General features: G+C 42.5%; 1 protein-coding gene across 1 annotated transcript in view; it reads right to left on the bottom strand.

Moving 5' to 3' along the window:
- Window positions 1–2017: 2017 nt before the first annotated feature.
- Window positions 2018–25325, bottom strand: part of CPZ (carboxypeptidase Z) — a 59400-nt gene continuing 36092 nt past the window's right edge. The window contains exons 7-11 of the mRNA XM_050947651.1: window positions 18590–18748; window positions 12007–12142; window positions 10280–10419; window positions 5930–6029; window positions 2018–3089 (exon numbers count right to left, since the gene is read on the bottom strand). Of these exons, the coding sequence (XP_050803608.1) occupies window positions 2725–3089; window positions 5930–6029; window positions 10280–10419; window positions 12007–12142; window positions 18590–18748 (900 nt within the window). The 3' untranslated portion in view covers window positions 2018–2724. The remainder of the gene's footprint in view (window positions 3090–5929; window positions 6030–10279; window positions 10420–12006; window positions 12143–18589; window positions 18749–25325) is intronic.

Below are 25325 nucleotides of genomic sequence, written 5' to 3'. Positions count from 1 at the left end.
TCAGCTTGCTCAATAAGTGAGTTTGATGGCCCCTCATCACTACATTTAAGCCTGCTACTTACAACATGTCCACTTGTAATTGTTAGGAAAAAATAGCCCTTCACAGATTTTAGTGTTATTGACTATTATCTTTATTTGTGGTCCTAAAAGAAAATCCTTTTTGTGCTTGTTTATTTAATGTGGAAGCTATTGTATTCTCAACAAGGCATGTTTATTCTTCTTGATTTTAAAAAATATTTTTAAAAAATTGAAAATTACGTTTTCCCCAGAAAATTGTTGTAACTGAAAAGTGAACTGTTTATCTTCCGGAGAATGAAATAACTTAGGAATTCAGGGAGGTTCAGGCTTCATTTCCAAGATTTTATCTGTTGTTTCCTGCTGGTGTGCCATAACCCAACCCCTGTATCTGGACTACCTTCATGAAACCCATTAGAACTTCAGTCCAACTCCTGATTGTAGTTTGGACAGATATAGCACAGGGAAGGTTATCCTCGCTCTATTTCACACCTAATTCAAATTAGGAAACCCTTGAAGTCTCACTCACAAGAAAAGCTTCTTTGCAATATTTCCTGTCAAATTATCTTGTTACATTTTTTGCTGCTGTTTGCCATTTCAGAGGAGGATTTAGAGAAGGAAATGGATTTTCTGACATGGTCATGCTGCTTTCAGGTTTTCTATGAGAGCTTGCAAAAGGTCTAATTAGCTCTGTGAGATTTTGGAGAATATTAAAATAGCATATAAGGGAAACTGCCATAGAGAAAGTGAGCAGCTAACAGTAAGTAGTTCTGTATAAATTCTGAGTTTGTCAATTCTACCAGTCAATAGGATGGTGGCATTGAAAACTCTATTATAGTAAATACTCAGTTGTAATGGGAGACAATTTTTTTGTCCACTATAGGGAGACAAGAGAGCATTTTTAGTTTGGAGACAAGAATCTTTGTTTGCTTAGTTTTGTTAAATTTATTTTTCAATAATTCATCTCTAACTCTTAGCTAATCATGGGCAAATGACAGTGATTTATATGGACTGCAGTGTGCTACAAAGTTCACCCTGTACACAAGTCAAGATGTTCTTTGTTGTTAACACTATAAAGTTGTGTTCTTTCCTTCTATCTTAGACTCCGATCCTGTGAACACTTAAGCACATGAGTAACTTTACACATGTGAGCAGATGACTCATTAATGTCAACTGGATTACTCAGGTGAGTAAAGGTATGCAGGATTGGAGCTATGAAAGCATCTCTCTGTGTCTCAGGTAACCAAGGCATGAGATGTGTGTGCACATACCATCCATCATGAAAGATACAGCCTACGTACCATTGACAGAGATGAGGAAACCAGGCTTTAGAGATGACAAGGTGATCTTGAGTCCAGTTAATAGAGCAGTATCTGCATGAAGTATAACTCTAAACAATCAGCTTTTTAGAAACCATGATATTGGGGCAGATCTGCACATGGTCTGAATTGATGTAGTTCCCCTGACACCTGTTCATGCCTGCTGAAGGTCTGGACCTCCTCATTTCATCGAAATTAAAGATATTTTTAATGGTTCCAAATAAAATACTTACATCAACATGTCTTATAAACCCAGTATTCACCCAGCTTTTCTTGTGACTCTCTTGAACAGAAGTTTTATCTGATGATCTTGTAGATTTCTTTGATGTTTACTAAGTTCCATTAACAAATATGTTGAATCCAGGCACACTTCTACAATTAAGTCATTGATTACCCTGGTATGACATATGTCACATTTTAACCTAGTTCCCTCATGAATTAGACCATTTAGTTTTCACCTCCTAGTACTTTTTACTAACAAATGTTTTCAGAAATACAAATATACCTTTAGTATTAAAACTATAGTAGGGTCAAATACTCTGACTCCCATGAATAGTACCATACTCTCCAAGTATTCCCATTTATTTCAGTTATCTACTCACGATGTAAGGCACTAGGCAACACATGGGAGAATATCACAATCTGGCCTTTATCACTTTTATAAAATTGTATGGGTCCTTTTCAAGCATTACCAGATGGAAACTGAACGAGAATTTCTCAAATAGAATTTGGGAAAATGTGACTTTGTTCAATAGGTTTCTTTATTAAGAAATGTCTCTTTCACAAGTAACTCATCCTACTGTAAATGTTCCTAATTCAGAAACACAGATTTCTTCTTTCCATATTTCTCATTTCTAGTGAGTCTTTTCCAAAAAGTAATCCGGAGATCAAATGAAGATTTTTTTTCTCTAAAATCATTTTAATCTATGTTGAAAGATTTAACGTACTAAACTTAGTATGCAGAAATAATGTATAAAGGAGAAAAGGCTTTTCCAAATTTTCCTAAAGGTTGTTTTCAGTTTGCAATAATTAATGTGATAAGACATGTATGAAAATGCATTAAAAGATCAGGAAGATTCCTCTGCAGGTACTTTAGAATCTAATAAATAATAAATCTGATGATTAACTGCATGGGCATAAAGAAAGCACATTACTAGGAAACTGAATAGAACCCGGCCTTTGAACAAATGCGTACTGTTTTTTTAATATATAAAAGTACTTGAATATAGTCAATTCTATGAAAAGAGAGAAAAAAAGAATTACAGAAATTGATATTGAGTTAACACTATATTTCCAAATTAAACAGATTTAAATATTGCCATTAGCAATCAGGGTATTAGGATTTTAATGGAACAGTGTCATAATAAGGCAAGCAAAACAATGATCTGACTTAACGCTGTTTGAGCAACCACAGTGGCTTATGTTGGCCTAGAGAGCTGAAGTAAGACCACCACCAAGGCTTCTCATTGTGCCGTGTAGGCTGCCCTCTTCCTTCTCTTGGTTCAGACTGTGCATGTTGGGCATGAGGATCAAAAAGTTCCAATGGGTCGTATTGCTCATATATGTTTTCCATGGGTCCTAGGAGAAAATTTTTAGGCTTTGTATCTAGAGATCGAAGGACAAAATCTACCCTCCCAGCTCTTTTCATCCTGGCAGGCAGAGTGACCCTCTTCATCACCTTGCTGTATCCGATAGCATGAGCACTGATTATGTATCTTCCCGGAGGCAGGAGCCTCCAATAGTCTCCATCAGCAGCTAAAGAAAACAGGTATCTCAGTCCTTTGTCCAGCGGCATACATGCATAAACACATCTATACACAGATAAGCATTGGACATATAAGGGCAGATTTTGAAAAGAGCTCAGCACACTGGGTCTTCCCCTCTTTTAAAAATCAGGCTGCAAGTGTCAGAGTGGGAGCTGCTGGGAATTAAAAATCTGGCCCTTAGAAATAACTAGATTTCCGATCTTGTGAATTGTATTAATATCAGGATAGATGCAGTGTATGTATTACACAGTAGTACGCCACGGCAAACAAAAATGGTGCCTGATTCTGTTTTTGCTTGCAATGGTATGTATACGAAGTAGCTCCAGTGAAGTCAATGGATTTACACCTGTCTGTAGATGATGTAAGTGAAAAAAGACTCAAGACCAATACAGAGATATATTGTATGTCCAAGGGCATAAGAAATTCCTATTTGTAATATATAATACACATGAGACATGGGGCCAGATCCTCAGCTGGTGTAAATAGTTTGTCTCTGATGCTGAGGTGAAAATGTCCCATGAGATGACTACCTTGAAATCCTGCAAGTTGGTGGGCCATTGACTTCAGTGGAACTATAGCAATTTCCTCCAGTTGAGGATCAGGCCTGTGTTTTAATGCATATGCAGAAGGAGGCAGTGCAAACAATGAACATTTATGCACAACTTTATATTTCCTGGATTTTTAATGTTTATTAGCTCAGTGAACATTGTATTAATGCTATTTTTCATAGAATTTCAATGTCTATCTGTTTTGGTTTTTTAAGATGAAAATAAAGGAAGACGAGGGGAAAGAGAGGAAAAAATCAGAGGCGTTCAGCTCCTGGCAATCATAATTTCCTTCATTCATAGGTGCTGGAACTAGAGGTGCTGGGGGTGCTGCAGCACCTCCTGGCTTGAAGTGCTTTCCGTTATTTACAGAGCTTATAGTCTAGTTCGATGGCTCCCAGCACCCCCTCTCTACAAATTGTTCCAGCACCCCTGCCTTCATTTTGAATATTTTGGCTTTGCAACTGTTGGGCATATTCTCTCTTAACTAAAGCCTGGTCACCATAAAATTTCAGCTATACAAACTCTTGTCCATTCTGAAATGAAACTTAACACTCCTTCTTCCTTCATATGGGCACAATATTTGTTGGTTAATTCTTTAAGGGCCTTATTCATAGCCCATTGATGTTAATGAGAAGTCGTTGTCTAGAATGAGGTTTGGAACAGGCCCTAAATCAGGGGTGGACAAACTTCTTGGCCCAACAGCCACGTTAGGGTTGTGCAATTGTATGGAGGGCCGGGTAGGGAAGGCTGTGCCTCCCCAAACAGCCTGGCCCCTGCCCCCATCTGCCCCCTCCCACTTCCCACCCGCTGACTTTCCCCCTCAGAACCCCCAACACATCCAACCTCCCCCCCCGCTCCTTGTCCTCTAACCGCCCCCTCCCAGGACCCCCACCCACTATCCAACCCCCTTGCTCCCTGTTCCCAGACTGCCCCGACCCCTATCCACACCCTCACCCCCTGATAGGCCCCCCCTGGGACTCCCAGCCCCTATCCAACAGCCCTCTGCTCCTCGTCCCCTGACCACCCCCTCCTGGGACTCCCCACCCCTAACTGCCCCCCCGGGATCCCACCCCCTTATCCAACAACGCCTGCTCCCTGTCCCCTGACTGCCCTCCCAATCCCTATCCACATCCCCCTGACAGGCCCCCTGGGACTCCCACCCCCACTCCTCCCTGTTTCCCATCCCCTGACTGCCCCCCCAAACCTTCACCCCATCCTCCCTGACTACCCCCAGGAACCCCTGCTCCCTTACTCAACCCCCCTGCTCCCCATCCCCATACCAGCAGCAGGAGCTTGCAGCCACGACACCCGGCCAGAGCCAGCTGCACTCCCCACGCTGCCCATCGGGAGCGGCGGGCCAGAGTGCGGCCCGCGCGACGGCATGGCTGTTGGGGGAGGGGGGAGAGGGACGACAGCAGGGGATGGCTGGACAGGCTCCCCAACTGGGAGCTCAGGGGCTGGGCAGGACAGTCCCGGAGGCTGGATGCTGCTGGCGGGCCGTAGTTTGCCCATGTCTGCCCTAAATCATGCCCCAATTTCAGCTTCAAAAATGTGCACCATCTCCAATCTAATTTTTAGGTTTACTCAAAGTAGTGCAGTATTCACTACATTATAAGCCACTCTGGCTTTCCACATAAAGCCACCACCAGAGCAAAATTTTACTCCACATGTGACACAATGTACTTCTGGGGTCTAATCCTATTCCCATTGAAATCAATAGCAAAATTCCCATTGATTTCAGTGGGAGCAAGACTGAGCCCTAAATGCTCAGAGCTTTACAACAGCTGAAAATTAACAGTTATGTATGTTAATGACTAGTTAATACAATGAACATAATGTGTAACTCTGTATTCCAATCTTTTTGACTCTGACCTACATACAATCAATCATTTATATATATTTATAACATACTATTCACCTGTGCACAGAGACCAAAATATTGCTCTTTCAGAAGAAAATTTCAGTTTACTTAGCCTAGCAAGAAATTTAATATGAAATTAGAGAGATTCTGCAAAAAATTCTGTGAAAAATTTTGCACTCAGTTACACTCATGCAACTTCATTGGCACTGATAACAGTGGTGTGGGGGAAGGGGTAGATTTTAATCTATGCTTTTTTCTCATAATTCTAGGTAAAGTCACACAGCCAAATCCTGCAATTCTCTTGAGGCAAAATGTCCATTGAATGTAATAGAACTTTTGCCTTAGTGAGGACTACGGTTTTTCGCTCATAGTACATACCATTATTATCATATGAGAAAGATCCAACCAAAATAACATTACCTGTGATAACATCATGTCGGATCCCTTTGACTGAAATTCGGGCATTTTTAATTGGGTTACCAAATGTATCAGACACAATACCCTTTATCCCACGGTGCACCTAACAAGGAAAGGACAAGTTACACCAAATGGTCATATTTTTGTGCCTGCTCATCTTTTCCTGCAAGAAAACCTACAGGAAGAGGAAGTGTAAGAATCTGCAAGGGATACTGAGTTGCTGCCACCTCCACATCAACACAAAAGCATAGGCTAGGCTCTTGCAGGACGACCTTGTGAGGCTGGGCTCCACAGGAAGTACTGCCCAGCAGGAGCTGAGTGGCAGTTTCTTGCAGACCACTGATTGGCTGGCACTATTACTTAAGCCAGGAAGCCATGACAGGAAGCTGTCTGAGCAATAAGACAGACTGTCTGCCTGTCTCTGCTTCAGACCCTGTGTTCAAGAGACCCCAGATTCTGACTTTTGATTCTGCATGTCTACAGATGCCTGACTCTTGGTTTGCCCTATGACCTGCCTTGGACTCTGGCCTTCTAGTACCTGATGTGGCCTGACTCCTGCTCTGACCATTAGATCTAACTGCCCATGTGCTGGTTGTGATAGGAAGCAATCCTCATGAGATTCTCCTCAAAATGAGTCACCATCCTTCTAATTGAGAAGGGTGGTTTACCTCTTAGGGCAACAACTTGGAGGCCTGTGTACAATCTCAGATCACTCTCCCACTCAAGGATCTCCAACCTACAAGCAACTTTCTATTGGGCCTGGGGGCAAAGGGAGATGTGGAAGCAAATCACCCCCCTTTGATGATGGGGGAATATGATCTATGCGTGGAGCATTCCACCTGTATATAGATCATGGGTGCATGACCCCATAACCATTATATTCAACTAATATTTTAAAATTTATGACTTAAACTCAACACAGAAAAGAAATTTAGAGTTAAAGTTTTTAAAAGTGACCTGATACTCCCTATGTAAAGGAAAAACACACTTTCATAAACTATGGAGTAAATTAGGCCAATTTACACAAGGGGAGGATCTGACCCTCTAATCTACTAATGGAATTTACGACAAGGAAAAATGCAGCATTAAAGGATATATAGAATAACTAGATAACTAATAACTAACAGTCAAACAGCATACTGCCATCATGACGGTGCAACCAATTCATTCAGCTCGCTGCTATGAATAATATTTGCATAAGAAAATCAGAGGCATTAAAACTTGTTGCAATAAAAATAAACAAGCAAATATTTTTCACTTATATAGTACCTCATATTCAAGGATCTCAAAGTGCTGTAAACTGTGCATTAATTAACTGAATCCCTCAGCAATCTTGTGAGGCAGACATGCATTATTACTATGTTAAAATCTCTCCCTGTCAGAGAGAACAGTGATGGAGATACTAGAACAATGACAGATGTCAATAAAAAAACTAAATTTGAATATTTATATTTTATATATAGAGAGAGAGAGAGAGAGAAAGAGAGAGACCCTAGAGCAGCAAACTTGGACTTCAGGGTTGTCATTGTGCTGAACAACATGGCCACTCAGAATGTCATGGTAATAGTGGGTATAGGATTCTGAGGGCTTGTCTCCACTTACCAGTGGATTGACGTTGCAGCAATCAATCCACCGCGGGTCAATTTAGTGGGTCGAGTGAAGACCCGCTAAATCGACCTCAGATCGCTTTCCCATCAACTGTGATACTCCACTGGAACAAGAAGAGTAAGGGGAGTCAACGGGAGAGCATCTTGTGTCGACATAGCATAGTGTGGACCCCGTAGTAAGTAGATCTAAGCTACATCAATTTGAGTCACACTACTAACGTAACTCAAATTGCGTAGCTTAGATCAGCTTTCCCCCGTAATGTAGACTTGCCCTGATTCTCCACCTCTAAAAGTGCAGCATCCTACTGCTTGAGCTAAAAGGAAATACCCCTATCTCCTAGCAAGATTAAGCTGGTGACATACATCAGACTAGTTTTAATTCCATGCACAAGAGGGCAAAGGTGCAGATACATAATTGCCAGTTCATAACAATCTGAGACGGTCAAAAAGTGGGGGAAAAATAATTTTTTTAGCATTTTAGTCATTTTTGTTCTGCAGGTTCCACAAATGGACAGTTTTTTATTTATTAGAAATTTTCACAAATATTTATTGAAAAAATTCAATTTCAAAATTCTTTTTCTGAATTTTTTCATTTTTCTGAGTTTTGTAGGCTTCCTATTCTCCACTCCTTTTTCTCCTCTTTTCCTTTCCTCTTCATTGTTTCTCCTTTCCTCTTCTTTCCCCCCCCCACCACTCATTTTGCCCCAGGAAAACCAAGAAAAGCATGAAAAACTAATAAACGATGAAAAAAAGATGATTTCCCCCCCAGTGGAATTTAAAAAATGGAAATTTTAAAAAAATTATTAACATATACAATTTTTTTAAAAGGCCATTTTTTGGATGAAAAGTTTTTTTAATCTAAAAATGTTGACCTGTTCTAATTACAACATTTATTTAGGACCAGATTCTGCTGTTCCTACTCATGTTGAGCACTACCTTACCCTTTCCATAGTTTAATTTATTTGAATGGGACTGCTCAAGGTGTGAGGTACTATTGAACAGAAGGAACCAGAATCTGTCCCTTCAGAATTATTAAAGCAGATTGGTGCAGTTTTCTTTCCAGTCATCCTGCAGCATCAAAGTATGGAAAAATCTTAAATCAGCATGAAGTGTTAAAAATAGTGGGCCTTTCTCTCCACTAATTTGCACCCTCATCATTAACACTCATGCAAAGTAAATGGAAAACACTTCCAAATCAGAAGGACAGAATTTCACTTTCTGAGGAGCTGTACATTCTGTATACAGGGTACAAGGAAAAAAGAGAATCTGCCTCATAATGCAGCAATTCTATTTCAACTTTGCTTTGCTGGATTTAGGACAGATTCTGTTTTAAGTCCCATTTCTGACATCTTTTTCTGACATGACTTCAATAATTACTAGGCAGTGCAGGTAAGAGTGACAGAATTGGGCCCTTAATTACTTTATTGCTATTGGGTTTATTTTGTTTCAATGAATACAGGCCTGATCATGTATCGTTACAGTCAATGGGAGTTTTGTAACTGCTTTCAATAGGAGAAGGATTAGCACATAATTAGCACATATAAATATATGTTTAACTTTTCCTAGTTAAACCAAGTAGATTTATGCGCACACCAAATAATCTGGTAAATATCAGAATGAGAAAAGTTTGAATTGCTTATGGCAGACTTAATCCTTATCAGGAGTAATTCAGTCAATCTTATCTAGAGAGTTTTCACTTACTGTTCTGCATTTGCTCAAAAGGCTTTTCCAGCATAGACTTCTACAGTATCTCACACTATAAAAATCTTTACATCTTAAAGGCTTCAAGTGCAATATATATGGATTTAATCCAGTCCCATTTGGACCCACTAAAACTCATTTTCATCAGACAGCTGTAAAATGAAATGAGGTTGGTGGTCTGGATTGTAGTCTTTATCGAATGATGATACTTACCACAAGTAGCAAGAGGTTGCTTAAAAAGGCCATAAAAAAAGCTAACACACTCCTAACAACTTTAAATTACTATATAGTCTATCAATATAAGGCATGACAGAAAGCTGATCTGCTAATGGCTGAGAGAAAGATGTCTGCCTTGAGTCTCTGTGATCAGTTACCTGTTACTAGTGAGGCATTTGTTATTGCTGAGTGAGCCTACATAAATTTGGTTTGCTTGTTCCTCCATAAGTTCAGGGTCCAGACATTTATCCTAACAGCTTTTGTTCAGAAACTGAGCTGAAATATTATAGGAACAGGATTTCCAATGAATTGTTCAAGATTTCCTAGTTTCAGATGGGTCAAAAACAACACTTAAAAGGTCTCTGTTACAGAATAGTGGAACTTCAGACCAAAAACATGGAATCGGAGAAGCATGTAAAAATGAAAAATTACCTAAACTTATTGGAAATTTAAATTAAGTTTGGTTTAGTTCTTTGAGAGAGAGGTTGAGTCTTATTTTTCTGAATGAGTTAGTCTGTCTCTAGTATTGGGTTTTGAAGAGTTGATTCATAAACCCACCTGAACTGTTTATAGACATTTCTTCAGTCCTATTTTGTGTTGTACTTAAGCACATCTCAATCTTCAACCCATCCACATGTGAGTTAGGGAAATAATATCCACTTTCTTAGACAGCTAAACTGAGGGACAGAGACTGATGTGGGAATATCTGAAGATCAAATGCTGTCATAAGCATCCTCAACAGGGAAAAAAATAACAATGGAATCCCAACAAAGAATGCAGAAGAAAAGCCACAAGCACTAAAGGAATATATATAGAAGTAGAACTCTACCATTTCCATAAAAGTCAGAAGGGATTCTTTGTTTTCATGCCAGGCTGAATACAGTTCCTCCTCCAAAGGAAACTTTTCACATCCCAGCTCCAAGGTGATTTCAAAACAGTTTGTGTGAAGGTAATTAAAATCTGCCATACCTAAATTAATAGAAAGGGAAAAGGGAAGATTATGAACAATCCATGTCACATTTAATTAGAACTATGTTGCTGCAATTAGTTGAGTACCAAATGCAGCCCTGTGGACAAGGATGTATATGTTGTGTAGAATGACTGCATCTACCATATGCACAGTATTCTGTATATTTGGAGCTTTACTAGCATTATTTTAAACATCAGTTAACTAATTAATGCTCACAACACCTCTCTGAGATGGGTAAGCACTATTATTATTAAAACTCATTTACATTTGTAGAAGCTAAGGGTATGGCTACACTTGCAACTTCAAAGCGCTCCCGCGGCAGCGCTTTGAAGTGCAAGTGTGGTCACGTTACCAGCGCTGGGAGAGAGCTCTCCCAGCGCTGCAGGAACTCCACCTCCCTGTGGGGATTAGCTTACAGCGCTGGGAGCCGCGCTTCCAGCGCTAGGGCACTGTTTACACTGGCACTTTACAGCGCTGTAACTTGCTGCACTCCGGGGTGTATTTTTTCACACCCCGGAGTGAGAAAGTTGCAGTGCTGTAGAGTGCCAGTGTAGCCAAGGCCTAAGGCAGAGGGATGGGAGTTGTACATGATCAGCTTTATACCATAAGGTACCGCCCACAGTCACAGGGAAATCAAGGTCAGAGCTGGGTTTAGAACTCTGGAATTGACTACCAGGCCTGTGGTCAGAGAATGAGACTTGTTCTTGGACTGGGGAATAAAGAAAACATCTTTGCTGTCTTATGGTATCTTCTTCATTATTATACCATCTAGCAAAGGTACCATACCCTGTCAGCTGTTCCTTTGGTGGCAGCAAACCTCTAAGAGAAGCTAACATCATGAGAACCCTGTTCCTCTATAGGAAAGGTCATGACATTATTTTGTACTAAAATGTTAATCACAGATAACAGGCACAATTTTCAAAAGCACCCCATTTTCAAAAGTTATTAATCACTTAGGAGTCTAAACCACTTTTGAAAATAGGACATAGGTGCTTTTGAAAATTTTACTCAAGTATCAAAAATAGAACAAGCCTGAAAAACCAAATAATGCTAATGATAAAATTGTATTGGAAACTTGAACACCAATGAATTGGATGTCAGTTGTGACATTTTTGCTTATCATGCCTGCTACTAATAATCAATTATAGTTTAGTCAATACAGATTAAGCACACTTGAAATCCATAATGTAGAATATACAAAATTCTGCATTATGGATCTGAAGTCCAAATTCATGCTGCTGTTGAGGCATTAATGTTTCATTCCTATGTGCTAGAAAATTTCAGATTTTAACACCAGAACAGCATTTCATAAATACACAATGCCAAATTCATCCCATGCATAACTCTATTGATTTCACCGGAGTTATGTCAGGGATGAATTTGGCCTGCTCTATTTGAATATAGACTTTGCCATTTAAATCCTCTAAAGACATTTTTGTGCACTGGGGGCAAGGTTGGATCCAAAGCCCACTGAAATTAATGAGTCTTTCCATTGAGTTCACTGCCTTGGATCAGGCCCTTACTTGTCTCTCTTAAGGGTCTTACTCAGGTTTTGCTTCACATGACATAATGGCAAAGAGATTTACCTCCAGTAAAGCTATACCACTGAGCACCGTTTATAATGCCTCCTCGTTTTACGAAGTTTCCACCACAACGGGCTTCCGATTTGTCTGAGATGATTGGATGTGCACCTGCATATGCTTTAGACAGCAATCTAAACATCTGAAATGAAGGATTTTGAAAAATATTTACTTCTTCTGTGAACTGTAAGCACTTCTTCCACTTATCTTCACATCACTGAGATCCACTCCAGCACAATCTGTTCCTACCCACCAGATGGTGTCCTCTAGACCTATGTGCACAGAGGGAACCTCTATACAAGGATCTCCTTCTTAGATAAAATTGACAGAAGTTCCTGAGTCACCTAGGAGTCCAAATTCTGAGACCTATGCTCCTAAGTCACCAAGGCGCTTCAAAAAAAAATCCATTATCTGCAATGCAATGACAAAGGATTCTAAATAACAGAGCCACTTTTATCCTAGTCTCTACTCATCTGTGATTTGAGGAATAGATAATAATAACGATAGTAACTTGCTTTCACTTTATCAAAGGTGCCAATGCTCTGGGGTCTAAACAGTTTTTCCACAATGCCTGTAACTTGAGGTAACAAAAGGAAGTTACAGGCCTCTTTATTTCTCCTGGCACAAACTAAAATGTTTATAACAGCTCTAGCTTAGTGTCATTAATACTCGGTTGCATGAATGCTGCTAACAGAGACTGAAAAGTGTTAGAGAGAGACACTTAGCAGTGCATGTGACCAGGTAGAAGATTCTGATGGTGAAGAGTCTGCTTGAGGGAACTCAGCCAATGCTATAGGCCCATAAAGAGCAAATGTGCCATAGTGATTAAGAAGTGGAGACCGCAAGTCTATGAGTACATGTGACTTCTGAGTCAAGAGCCTGTCTGCAGCTTGGAGAGAGACTGCAAGGAGAGGACAGGCTGCAGCAAGGAAAGAAGAGGCTAGCCTGCAGCTTACAGGGGCCCCGCGCCTGCTACCCGGAGGAACCACCGGAGCTTCCCCGCACCTGCTACCCGGAGGAACCACTGGAGCTACCCTGGGCCGACTATCCGGAGGAGTTACCGGACCTGCCACCCAGCCCTGGCAGCGACGAACCCATGCTCCTGGACCCTGCAGAGGCTAATGTCAGGACCCAGGTAAGCTCTAAGGGGGGGTTCGGAAGTAGCCCGGGGGGCAGCTGACCCCAGTCTGGCCGCAGCCTTACCAGAGCCTATGTCAGTGTGTTGTGGCCAGGATCCTCGCTGACTAAGCAGTGGATCCTTAGCTGCTGCTAGGGCCCCGGGCTGGGACGCAGTGGAGTGGGAGGGCCTGCGTCCTCCCTGCCACCCAACTCCTGGGTGGCAGACTCCCCCTCTCTGTGGCCTGAGGAGGCCAAAGCCTATCACTACTGCTCAGCCCTGCCCAAGGACCTGAGCCTACTGACTCAGTGTTTGTTGCCCGCCCTGACCGAGGATCAGGGCCTTAACTGCTATTGTTACTCAGGGCTCGTCCAGACTGGGGGGGGAAATCGATCTTAGATACGCAACTTCAGCTACGTTATGTCAAATATCTAAGATCGGATTACTCACCCGTCCAGACGGCGCGGGATCGATGTCCGCGGATCTCCGTGTCGATTCCGGAACTCCGTTCGGGTTGATGGAGTTCCGGAATCGATATAAGCGCACTCGGGGATCGATATATCGCATCTAGATTAGACGCGATATATCGATCCCCGAGCAATCGATTTTAACCCGCCGATACGGCGGGTAGTCTGGACGTACTCTCAGCCCTGCCCAAGGGCCTGAGCTTCCTGACTCAGTGTTTGCTGCCCCACCCTGACCTAGGGCCAGGGCCTAACGGGTATTGTTGCTCAGCCCTGCCCCAGGGCCTGAGCCCCCTTGCCCTGCAGAGCAGGCAATTGCCGCAAGGACCGCCAGACTATTTCCCGGACCCACCGGTGTGCAGTGAGCCAGTGTGGCTCCCCTCCACCCCCGGAGAGGATTGAGTCCCGGCCACACTCATTTACACGCGCCCTCGATACTTCATTTGGAGTCAGACTGAATGAGTGAAGGGTTTGAGTTTGTTATTTATTAGTATTTCTGCTAACCACGTATCAGTGTTGGCAAAGGGACAAGTGAGATAATTGTTGAATGAAGACAAATGAATATTCATGTAAAATTTGAAGGAAGTCCATCACATTGTTTCTGAGTTACAGGACATGAAAAACTACCCCTATTTCAACATCTCAGACAAAATGTTTTTGAGTTTCCCTCAAGTTTAACTGTGATTTGTTGCCACTCTTTGCACCTTCCCAGATAGTTAAATATCCTTCATAGTTCAAGGCTGTGTTGGAAGAAAATAGCTAATAATTAAGTACATTTACAAAAAATATTTGTGGATAGTTTGGGATCCAATCCTGATCCTACTAACTTCTAAGGGAGTTATGGGCTCAATCCTGCTCCTACTGATGTCAATGGGAGATGTGGGGTAAATTTTTTAGAAGTGCCTGAGAGCTTGTCTACAGTGCCTTGCTAGTGGCTGGCGGCTGCCTTGCTGGTGGCTTCTACTCTGCACTGGGCTCAGCTGCTGGTCCCGGCTAGACTGGGGAGGATGGGACTTTCTCTTCTCCTGCACGGCATCCAGGGCCTGGTCAGACCCACCCCTAGATTTTCCCCTCAGTTGCAGAAAGCTCTACAAACTCTTCCCCACCTCCAATGCCCCTCTTCCTGCACTCCTCACCTGCAGGGGAAAGAATCTGTGTACGGAGAGCTGCTCTGCATCTGCCCAACCCCCATATAGCCTGATCCCTTCATACCCAGTCCCCCTCACCAAGCCTCACCCAGAACCCCCCAATGAGCCCCACTCCCCCTGCACCTGGACCATCCTGACAAGCCCCCCACACCCAGCTCCCCACTCCACCAAGACCCAATCAACTGCACTTGGATCCCCACCCAACTGAGCCACACTGTCCCTACATCTGAAACCCCCCCCCGAACCTCCCCAGACCCGCGTGCTGAGATCTATCCCCCCCACACCCATACCCCTTCCTGCTGATTCCCAACCACCTTCACCTGGACCCCCCTGCAGAGTCCCATTACCATTGCACCCAGAACCCCGCAACAAGCCCCTGTGCATCCAGATCCCCACACTCACATCCGGATCCCCCACTGAGCTGCCCACACTCAGATTGCCCCACACAGAACCCCCTCAACCCACACCTGGATCCCCCCACACCAAGCCCCTCCACACCTGGATCCTGCCTTGCTGAGCCTGCCTGCCCACACCTGGTGCATCTGGCATGGAGGGGCAGGGCCCTGGGATGTTTCTGGGGCAGGCCAGGTCCTTGTGCTGTGTCAGGGTTGGGTGCAGCCTCACTGCTGAGTCTGTGTCCTGGGGTGGGAGCTGCACAGTGATCTCCCACCTCTGTGCAGCCAGTAGCCTGTACTCCCCAGTCCAATGCTGGAACCTCCACATTTATTTGACAAATACATTTTGCAGAATTATAAAATAGTGTGCAAAAAAAAATTTTTTGGCACAGAATTTTTAATTTTTTGGCACAGAATGCCCTCAGGAGTAATGAGCTAATCTGGCAGCTCCCTACATAAACCAGGTACAGCAGTGTCCCACATCCCCAACACCAGTGGAATCAGGAAGGGGTAACATAGGGGCCAAAATGCCACCAGAGAATATATTTACATGGGGGGAGTATCACTGCCCATTTCAGTCTGTTTTAAGTACATTTTGCCACATTGGCTCAGCCCAGAAATGACTCAACAGGCTGGAGAACCTGAGCCTGCAAGTTTAACTTCAGCAGTGCTGTGGTGCTTTACTTTTTGCTGCAACCAAGGATGCAAATTTGCCCTATTCCTCTTTGCCCAGGTGATTTCCACCAGGTCAGCAGTCAGAACAGAGGTTACAGCTAACAGAACAGCAGCTAAAACAGAGCAATGATATTTCAGGATGCAGGTCGTCAGACAACAGCAGCTGCAGAGGAGATTAGTTAAATGCAGGTCACTTAACAGGTGTGGCTTTATAACTCTGACATTTAAAGGGATACTGCTTACATTGCACTCAAATTGGCTTTAAAAATTTATTTTAATGAGAGAGAGATCAACATGTACTCTTCTGCCTGCCATGTCTTTTAACTTGGTAATTTTTCCAGTCCTTGTAGCAATGGTGGATCTAGTGAACACTGCTTTGGTGCCCTAGATTTAAATGAGACTCTCTAGGTGCAGAGTCCCTCACACAGAAAGGGGCCTGATTCTCCTTTCCACCTCCCAAGTGTGAGTCAGGAATCAGGAATATCTCCGGTGCAGTCTGTGGAGTCCCATAGCTGGAGAGCTGTTATGTGAGGAGAAGGAAGCTCACAAACACCAAGTCACAGGTTACTGCTTATTTTAGGGGAATTTTAAATATTTCATTACAGCAAGTATTGGTCAATACGGGCCCAATGCTGCTCCTTTGGAAACGGGTCGCAAAAGAGGGATATGAGGGTAATTTTGACCTAGACCTGAGCCTCCAAAGAGCTCAGGGTATGTCTACACAGCAAGGGAAAACCCACAGCTGCTGGTGCCAGCTGACTTGACTCACAGGGCTCAGGCTGCGGGGCTGTTTCATTAATCTGTAGGCTTCCAGGCTCAGGCTGGCGTCCAAGCCCTGGAACCTTCCCATCTCGCAGAGGATCTGGAGCCTAGATTTCAGCTCAAGCCCAGATACCTACACAGCAGTGAAACAGCCCCACAGCCCAAGCCCGAGTCAGCTGGCACAGGCCAGCCATGGATGTCTAGCTGCTGTGTAGATATATCCTTAGAGGCCCATGATATCACTGGAAGTTGAAAAAGAACAGTTCCTATGCAGGAGGCATTCAGCACCTGACCGTTTTTAAAGGGCTGTGACAACATTGTTCACGTGTAATGGTACCTTACTCCACAAGACAGTACCTCACTGATAAAGAAAGCAAGTGAATGGTGATTTTACAATTCCAGTCACTAAAACCTCAGCTCTTTTCTGTTCTCCAGTGACTTTTCTGAGGCTAGCTATGCTCACCTTTGATTGAAAGTGATTCGCAGAACATGCAGCTGGGTGCTAAATTAGAAATCTTTACCACAGATCAGTGATTTAACATAAATTAAAATCCAATAAAATCCACTAAATTCACTGGCTGTAAACCATCTTCTCCTACCAGATAAAGAATGGATTTCACCCTCTTCTTCATAATGTCCCGTACTGAATTACCATTCAGTAAACCTATTTGTGACATGCTATGTTCAGCATCCCTACTTTGTGTGGCTTCCCCTGCTAAGTATATCGCTGAGTATCCAAACAGACTTTATGCAGCTCAAAACAAGACACTTAATACCAGTTTCCTAACTGCAGACCCATCAACCCAGTCCTGTACTCCTCAACACAAGGATCTGTGCATCACACTAAGGAAAAGTGGTTTCTTTGTTTTTTTGCAGCATTGGTTTGCTAAAGAAAGTGGTGCTTGTTAAGACTGCCAGGCATTTCTGACATAAAAGCAAAAACTTCTCATTACTTGTGTCAAGGACTAGTTTTAGGAAATCAAAAAGAAGTAGAGAAGAGGGCTGAAAATTGTGCAGCATATTTAAAGCTCCCAAAATAAAGAATAATCCAAACCAGGGACTAGAAAGACAAATATTCACTCATTCATCTTAACCTGGAATAACTATTACAATATTGCCCCCTTCTGGCATCCTTTATTGCCTTTACTTTAAATGAAGATTAGAACTGTATGTCCAGGACCTGTTCTTGTAAAGCCAGTGGAAGTTAGATTGGCCCTTAACTCCTTAAATATTAAGGGGCAGTTTCTCTGTTCCCCTACACTTGGTGGTATTATTTACACCAGTGCAAAGTGGATGTAAAATGCTACCAGAGCAGAACTGTAAATATGCAAGTGACTCTAGAAGGTGCAGGACAGTGGACAGTTAGGCCCTCGTGCATTGTCACTGAAATGTTACGTTTATTGGTTTGGCTACAGGAAGTAAACTTTCCTATGAGCAGATCTGTAAATAGTTTAACTCTGCAAGTCTTATTCTTTATTCCCCCTGAGTCTGACAATAGGAGCACTCAGCATTAGCACATCTCTAGCCCCTTAGAAGCCAATGCATAAACTCCCATTGATTTCACTGGGGCCATGTTTACGCTATGGGGCCTAAAGCTGGTGCTGTAGCGCCCTAATGTAGACACATCCTATATCGATGGAAGGGGTTTTTCCTTCAATGTAGGTAATTCACCTCCCCAAGCAGCAGTAGCTAGGTCAGTGGAAGAATTCTTCCATCGATCAAACCACATCGAGACCAGGGGTTAGGTCACCTTAACCCTGGCACTCAGGGGAATGAATTTTTCACATTCGGGCAATGTGAATAGGTTTACCTAAATTTTAATTGTAACCAGGCCTGAGAGTGATGTTAGACCAACACTGAGTGTTTGATTGCTGAATTACATTCACTCTTTCATTGCATATTTAGAGATATTGTTGCAAGTCAGGAATTCACAAAATCCACATCAACTCAGCGTTAAAAGGATTGGTTCCAAGTAGTTCCATATCTGGAGCTGTACTAGTTTATATAGCCATCTGAAAGAAGTATTACCTTCTCATCAGGTGTAGGGGAGAACATTTTCTCTTCCAGTGGATGCCTTGAGAAGTCATAAGGATAGGTAACAACTAATTCACCTCCATGGAGACTGGCAGACAATACAAATGGTATAGCCCTCATCCACTTCATAACTGCTTTTGTCTCCGGTGCTACCTGAAGAGCAGAAAGAAAAATCACTTGAGTGAACATTCTGTTTAGAATGGATTCACTTAAAATAATTTGGGGCTAGCATGACCCTTCTCATAGAAACACCTGCAGATAGCAGTGTGGTGAGGAAGAAAACTGTGTATGATTCCCAGCTCTCTTGCTAGGGGATGGGGTGGTGGTTATTTGTCCCATGTAACAAGCATGGAGTTTGGACCCCAAAATCCAGGGATCTTCCCTTTCTCCAAGACCAAAAAAATTGTTATAACAAAATTGAAAGTCAGACTCAAAATTCCTAGCCATCCAGACCCCAAAGGCAATAGCCATTTTTGGAAAAAGAACACAACCTGGAGAAAAGACTGGTCTGGACTATCTTTTTGTTCTGTGTTTGTACAGCAAGTAGCACAACGGAGGACTGGCCCATGAGTGGGGCTCCTAGGTGCTACAGTAATACAAATAAATAATAATATGTGATTTGAACTAAAATTCAGATTGCAACAAGATTAAGGGCCATAACAGTGGTTACATTTTAATGAAAATGTAACATGTTGCTTTAAAAATTTTCCCTGGATACACTGGGACTCAACTACAAAATCCTCGTGTTCACTACCTGTTGAAAGACAAGGTAGAAAACAACTTTACATGGACTCTTGTAAGATAATTAAGGATACGATTTAGTCACAGAAGTCACAGATTCCATGACTTTTCCGGACCTCCGTGACTTCTTTGATTTTAGCTGTCCGTGGCTGTCGCCAGGACTGGAGCCGGGGCTGGAACCGGGGCTGTGCGCCCCCGCCCATCGGCTTCAGCAGGGGCTAGTTCTGTTCGTGCATGCTCTGTAGTTTGGGCTGGGGCTGGGACAATGTCCCCCCTTCCCGCATGGCAGGGAGGCTCAAGCTGTCAGTCCCCACTTCACGGGGTTCCAACTGTAATTCTCTCCCCATCAGCCCTCCCTCCTGGTTATTTTTAGGAAAAGTCACAGACAAGTCATGAGTTCCTGTGAATATTTGTTTATTGCCCATGACATGTCCTTGACTCTTCCTAAAAATAACTGTGACAAAATAAACAGAGAAGTGTCTCCATGTCCATGATATGCACTGGTATAGCCATGCGTTGCTTGCAAAAGAGTTCAGTGTGTTGAATCTAAGCCATAGGATTCTTCATGTTGCCGTTTCATGCCATGAAGTAAACAGTTTCCTTTGAAGCAGTGAGGGCCTTGTCTGACCTCAGTAGTTACTGAGGAATAATTTCATTCAGGGCTACATTATAATTAGCTGCTCCTTAAATGCAACAGTGACAGCTGGTGGCCAGTTAGGGTAATCCTTGAAATACAGCTGTCAGAGTGTTAGTTTTAGGGAGGGATTTTCCTTCCATTTGCACCTTGTGGGATCATTGACAGCTGTGGAAAGTGAGTGCAAAGTGGCTGTAAAATGGTACCAAATGAGAACAGCAATGTGTTTGCACAAATGTCAAAGACTACACAAGGTGTAAAGCGAAGGAGGGTCAGGCTTTCTTACTTTGGGCCCAGTAGTGCATGGCTCTATGCAGGGCTGCTAAAGCCCTCTGCCACCTCATGCTTAAATACAATCTGCGACCAGAAAATAATCAAGGTTGGAGGATGACCATCCCTTGGCCAACTGCTCACTTGCATGAGTGACTTCCCAAGTGCACCCCCATAAGTATTGCAGGAAATGTGTTGACAGTTCAGTAAAGCAAGTGGCATTCTTATCCAAGAGGCATATATACCACTGTGGAATACTATTATGCCATTTAATGTGTAGTAGGTGCTGGGTAACTGAGGAAGGCAGCTGAAGCAGCATTAGGCTTTATATCCACTGTAGACTAGCCATTGGTATGGATGCTTATAACATATTTGTTGAGCGGGGCTGCCATTTCATTTAGTAGAGGGCAGTATGCACAAGCACACTAACCAGTGCAGAACAACCTGAAAACACCTTTTCTGGTGATAGCCAGGGCAACTGTTTCCCAGGACCCATATGAATGGTCCTTTATATTGATGCCAGTTGCTGATTAGGGCTCTTCTGCAGAGCATGCAGCCATTGGTAGACAGTGGGGCTTCATTTATTTTATGTCAGTATTTTGCCAGGTGGCATTTGCTGTATGTCAGGGTGCCAGGCTCAGAAGAAAATACTGGATGAATGACATCAATTAGACATATCCAACATCTGGCTGTAAGATTTAATAATACCTATTCTGGGCATATACACCAACCAGCAAGGATGCTGTCAGTTGGCTTGAAAACACTAAGAAAAGTCAATGAAAATGAAATCTGAAAAGATATTTAGGGGTTGGAGTGCTCAGTGTTCCAACATCAAAGTTATTTGGAAGCTGTTTTAAGAGTGATTTAAGCACTTAGGTGCCTAAATCCCATCAACTTCCAATGGGATTTTGGTTCCTAACAGTGTAAATCTCTTTTGAAAATGAAATTTAAGCTCCTAAATGCTGAGTGTCACAATACCTAAATACCTTTAAAAATCTCGGTCTAAGTGTAACAAAGGCTGCAGTGCTAGCTCTAGGCAGCAGCAGTGAGAAATCTGTTTGATTGTTTGATGTCTCAAAACAGTGAGAGTGTATTCTTCCTACGGCACTGTATAAAAATTAATTAGTGAACATTTTATAGTCCCGGGACACTGTGGGACAGGCGGCTATGTGGTAAGAACTAGGGGAGGGATAGTGATGGACAGAATAACAACACTCCAGAAATCACAAATTATTTTTACTTCATTGTTGTTAGCATTTAGCTGGTAGAAGTACTGTGGAACTGGCAATTAAGTAAAAAGCTACAAGAAAAAAATTAAGTTAGTTCCTGTCTGATCTATGGAAATCAGTGTTATAGTGATGGAAGAAAAGAAGATACAGCTAATAGAAAAAAATATACTGAGGAGGATGGCAGGTAACCAGAGGATAGACAGAGTTCTCATGAAAGCTATTAAGGTGAAGATGAACTTGGAATTCTTAATGACAGAGAGGCTGGAGAGCACACTTTTGAGGTTGGATGGATATGTGATAAGAATGACCAGCAACGAAAGCATGGGAGGAAGAGGACAGCAAGTAAGGGCATGGAATACCTAGGATACGATGGGAAGACACTGTCAAGAGAAGTTTGAAGAGAAAAGGACTGGAACTCCAAGACCTATGATCCTGTGCCAAGGACCAGAAGGAGTGGTGAAGAATTGTGGGCACCTCCGACCCTGTGTAAACAGGAAAAGGAGTAGAGAAGTGAAGTATTGTTAGCATTTAGGAACATGCATTTCAGGACTTGGCATGTCAAATTCTTCTGTCATTCATCATCATTTGGGATAACTGAAGTTCTTCATCCCCATTATTAGCTATGCTCCAGTTTCCAATACAAAAAAATACCTTTGCATATATTTGCATGCCAGTATCACTAAAAACTATAGTATTACAGGTGAGCCCAGAGAGAAAGACATGCAAGGAGTGGATGGAAACTATCATCTCCTTGCTTCCCCACAATTGACTCTGGGTTTTAAAATGAACCCAATGCCACTGATTCCTGTGAAAAAAGAAGCAGAGAGGTCCTTCAGAAAGAAGTTATCATTCTCATATTCATTTGTAGCATTGCAGTAGCACAAAGGATCCCTAGTAATGGACCAAGATAAAATTGTGTTAGGCACTGTTGACCAAAAAGATGATCCCTGCCCCAATGAATCTACAATAAGACAAGAGAAAACAGGTGAAGATAGTCAGACAGGGGAATACAAAGGAACAATGAGACAATATTTGCCAGCATGTCAGGCACACTGGCTGCCTAACCATTGTCAAGTTTGGTAATATGGCAATTCCCCCATATGTTCAAGAGCATGAGAGGATTTTACTCATGGTGCATAAGAAGGGAGACCATTTGAAAAGCCTTGGGGAGTTGAGTTCCACGGGTAAAGGACGCTAGAGAAATCTTTCAGGCACACATAGGTACATACACCAAAGGTGGGGGAGAGAAAATTGCTCAGAGAGTTTTGTGAGAATGAACTCAGGGAGTCTCAGGGGAATGCTCCCTTCTGGGTTTGCAGTGAGAGTGGGCTTTCCACAAGGAATCTGAGACCTGACTCCATGGATCCCATGAAATCAATAAGAAAAGTCAGGCCCTTCTGGACTGATTCCTGGGCTTCCTTCCCAAGCCTTGGCTCCCTTTAACTCCATCCCTTCTAAGAAGCAGAAACTGCAGAAATAATTTAATACAGCCTGGAGAAGTACTGATGCCCTCATGGGTTTCCTCTTGGGATCAGCTGGATGACCAATGGACCATGCTGTGGCAATTTTGATGCCTCCCAGCTCTGTCAGTGCCCACACAAAAGCTGTTGAGTAATTGGGAAGCCTGCGGCAGAGGGGGCTCAATTCATCTTCTCTGGTTTCAGGACACAAACCTGTCTGCTCTTTGCTCTTCTCTGAAGCAATGGATAGGCATGAACACAGACCCTGGCCTATTCTTAAGGAAACAGATATACTCAGATTTCAGTAAAAGTTTTTTATTTAACTGTTATATCAATATTTTCTGGGACAAGCCCAGATTAAATGTCTTATTCAGAAAACTTCTAACCTCAACCTCTCTCCATGTTTCTTTCTAGCCTACTTCCTTGGCCCACGTCCAGACTAACCCGCTGTATCGGCGGGTTAAAATCGATTGCTCGGGGATCGATATATCGCGTCTAGTCTGGACGCGATGTATCGATCCCCGAGCGCGCTTACATCGATTCCAGAACTCCATCAACCCGAACGGAGTTCCGGAATCGAAATGGAGAGCCGCGGATATCGATCCCGCGCCGTCTGGACGGGTGAGTAACTCGATCTTAGAAATTCGACTTCAGCTACGTTATTCACGTAGCTGAAGTTGCGTATCTAAGATCGATTTTCCTCCCCTAGTCTGGACGTGGCCTTGGTAGATACTTACTTACTCCACAAGATGGTGAGCCCGTTTGTGATGCTGGCAGACCAGCTTCCAGCCCATGCCACAATCCCCATGTCTCAACCGAATACGAACAAATACCTAGCTGGAATCAGTCTGGCTCACCTCTGTGTTGATATTATTAAAACAGGTATTAGAATTACAAGATTGCATTTAGTGTTAAGATTTTCTTGACTGCTGGTGAGTTGCTATGTGCATTAATCTCACTGATGGCACCTGTATCCTATATTGTAAGGTAATATTTAAGCATTTGTAATATAAGCCTCTGTTACGTTCTAAATCACTAGACAGGAGAGAGACATTAACTAGTGTGAAGTGCTGACCTCCAAAGCTGTTACATCTTGGTTAACAAGGAAGGTCCATCAACACCACAAGGACTATTGTGGGACATTGAAGAGAACAAAAGTCTTTGTTTCTCTGCTCTCTCCCTCCACACCTCATGAACAGGAGTTATGCAAGTTGATTCCACTCATCATATGAGTTCACAGCTTAGAGCACATGGGGGAAAGGGAATAAAAAACCCTAACAAGAAGGAACTGTATCTCTGTGACACCTGGACTCTGCGGGGGCATAGCTTCTAAGCACAAGTAAGGGATCTCCTGATGCTTAGCCTAAGTTAGTCCTTTAGGACATATACAGCATGTTTATTATAGAAACTTCTATTACCTTTTCAAATGTAAAATTGTGACTTGTGTGTGTGTGTGTTTACCTGCTTTCATCTTATAAATAACTCTATTTCCTTTTCCCTGTTAATAAATCTTTAGATAGTTTATTATAGTATTGGCTACAAGCATTGTCTTTAGCATGAGATCTAAAGTGCAACTGACCTGGGATAAGTGAATGGTCCTTTGGGACAGACTGTAACCTGAATATTGCTGTGATCCTTGGTGTAAGGGACCATTTATCACAAAGGTAGGCTCGCCTGTGTGGCAAGACAGATTGGAGTATCCAAGGGGACTGTCTGTAACTCCATGGTTAGGCTGTTATAGTACCTGAAGAGTTTCCACTTGATAATTGGTTTGGTGAAATCTAAGTATAGAAAGCACAACTCATTTGGGGTTTGTACCCCATTGCCTGCTTTTGCGTTATTGCAGAACAACTTGACACCATTATTATTTTATCGCTGCAAATTTTGTGGAAAACAATTAGGTTTTGCAACCCATATAGCAATTTAGCTTTAAAGAAACTATATTTTTAAATCTACATCCTTCTGGTTCAGCTCCATCAATGGTATCAGACTCTACCCTTTGACTATTCATAGATTTTTTTTCTTTTATGTGGCTTATTAATTCACCAGAAGTCCTTTGCCTTTCAGTCACAGACAATCATTCTTAAATTATCCATTTTGCAAGAGCAATTTAAGATACAATTAGAAAGGAGCTAGATAATTTGGCCATAAATACAGTGAATGGCCATTACCCTTTTTAAACCTGATTCCCATTTCTGTCAATTATATTGTATTTAGCCACTGTCTCCATGGTCTGTAAAGATGCTTTGTTTTTTTCTTTTAGAAACAACTGGACTAGATTTCCTACAGTTTCTGCTAGCCTCCACTATAAGCCTCCAAATCCTCTATGAATCAAGGCAATTTAATTTATTTAATCTCTGATAATGTTTCTCAATTTCAACTCTGACCATTTATTA

Source organism: Gopherus flavomarginatus, chromosome 3 (assembly GCF_025201925.1).
Source record: "Gopherus flavomarginatus isolate rGopFla2 chromosome 3, rGopFla2.mat.asm, whole genome shotgun sequence".
Classification (NCBI taxonomy): Eukaryota; Metazoa; Chordata; order Testudines; family Testudinidae; genus Gopherus; species Gopherus flavomarginatus.
The sequence above is the reverse complement of the archived record's forward strand: the minus strand, read 5'-3'. Positions and strand labels throughout refer to the sequence as shown.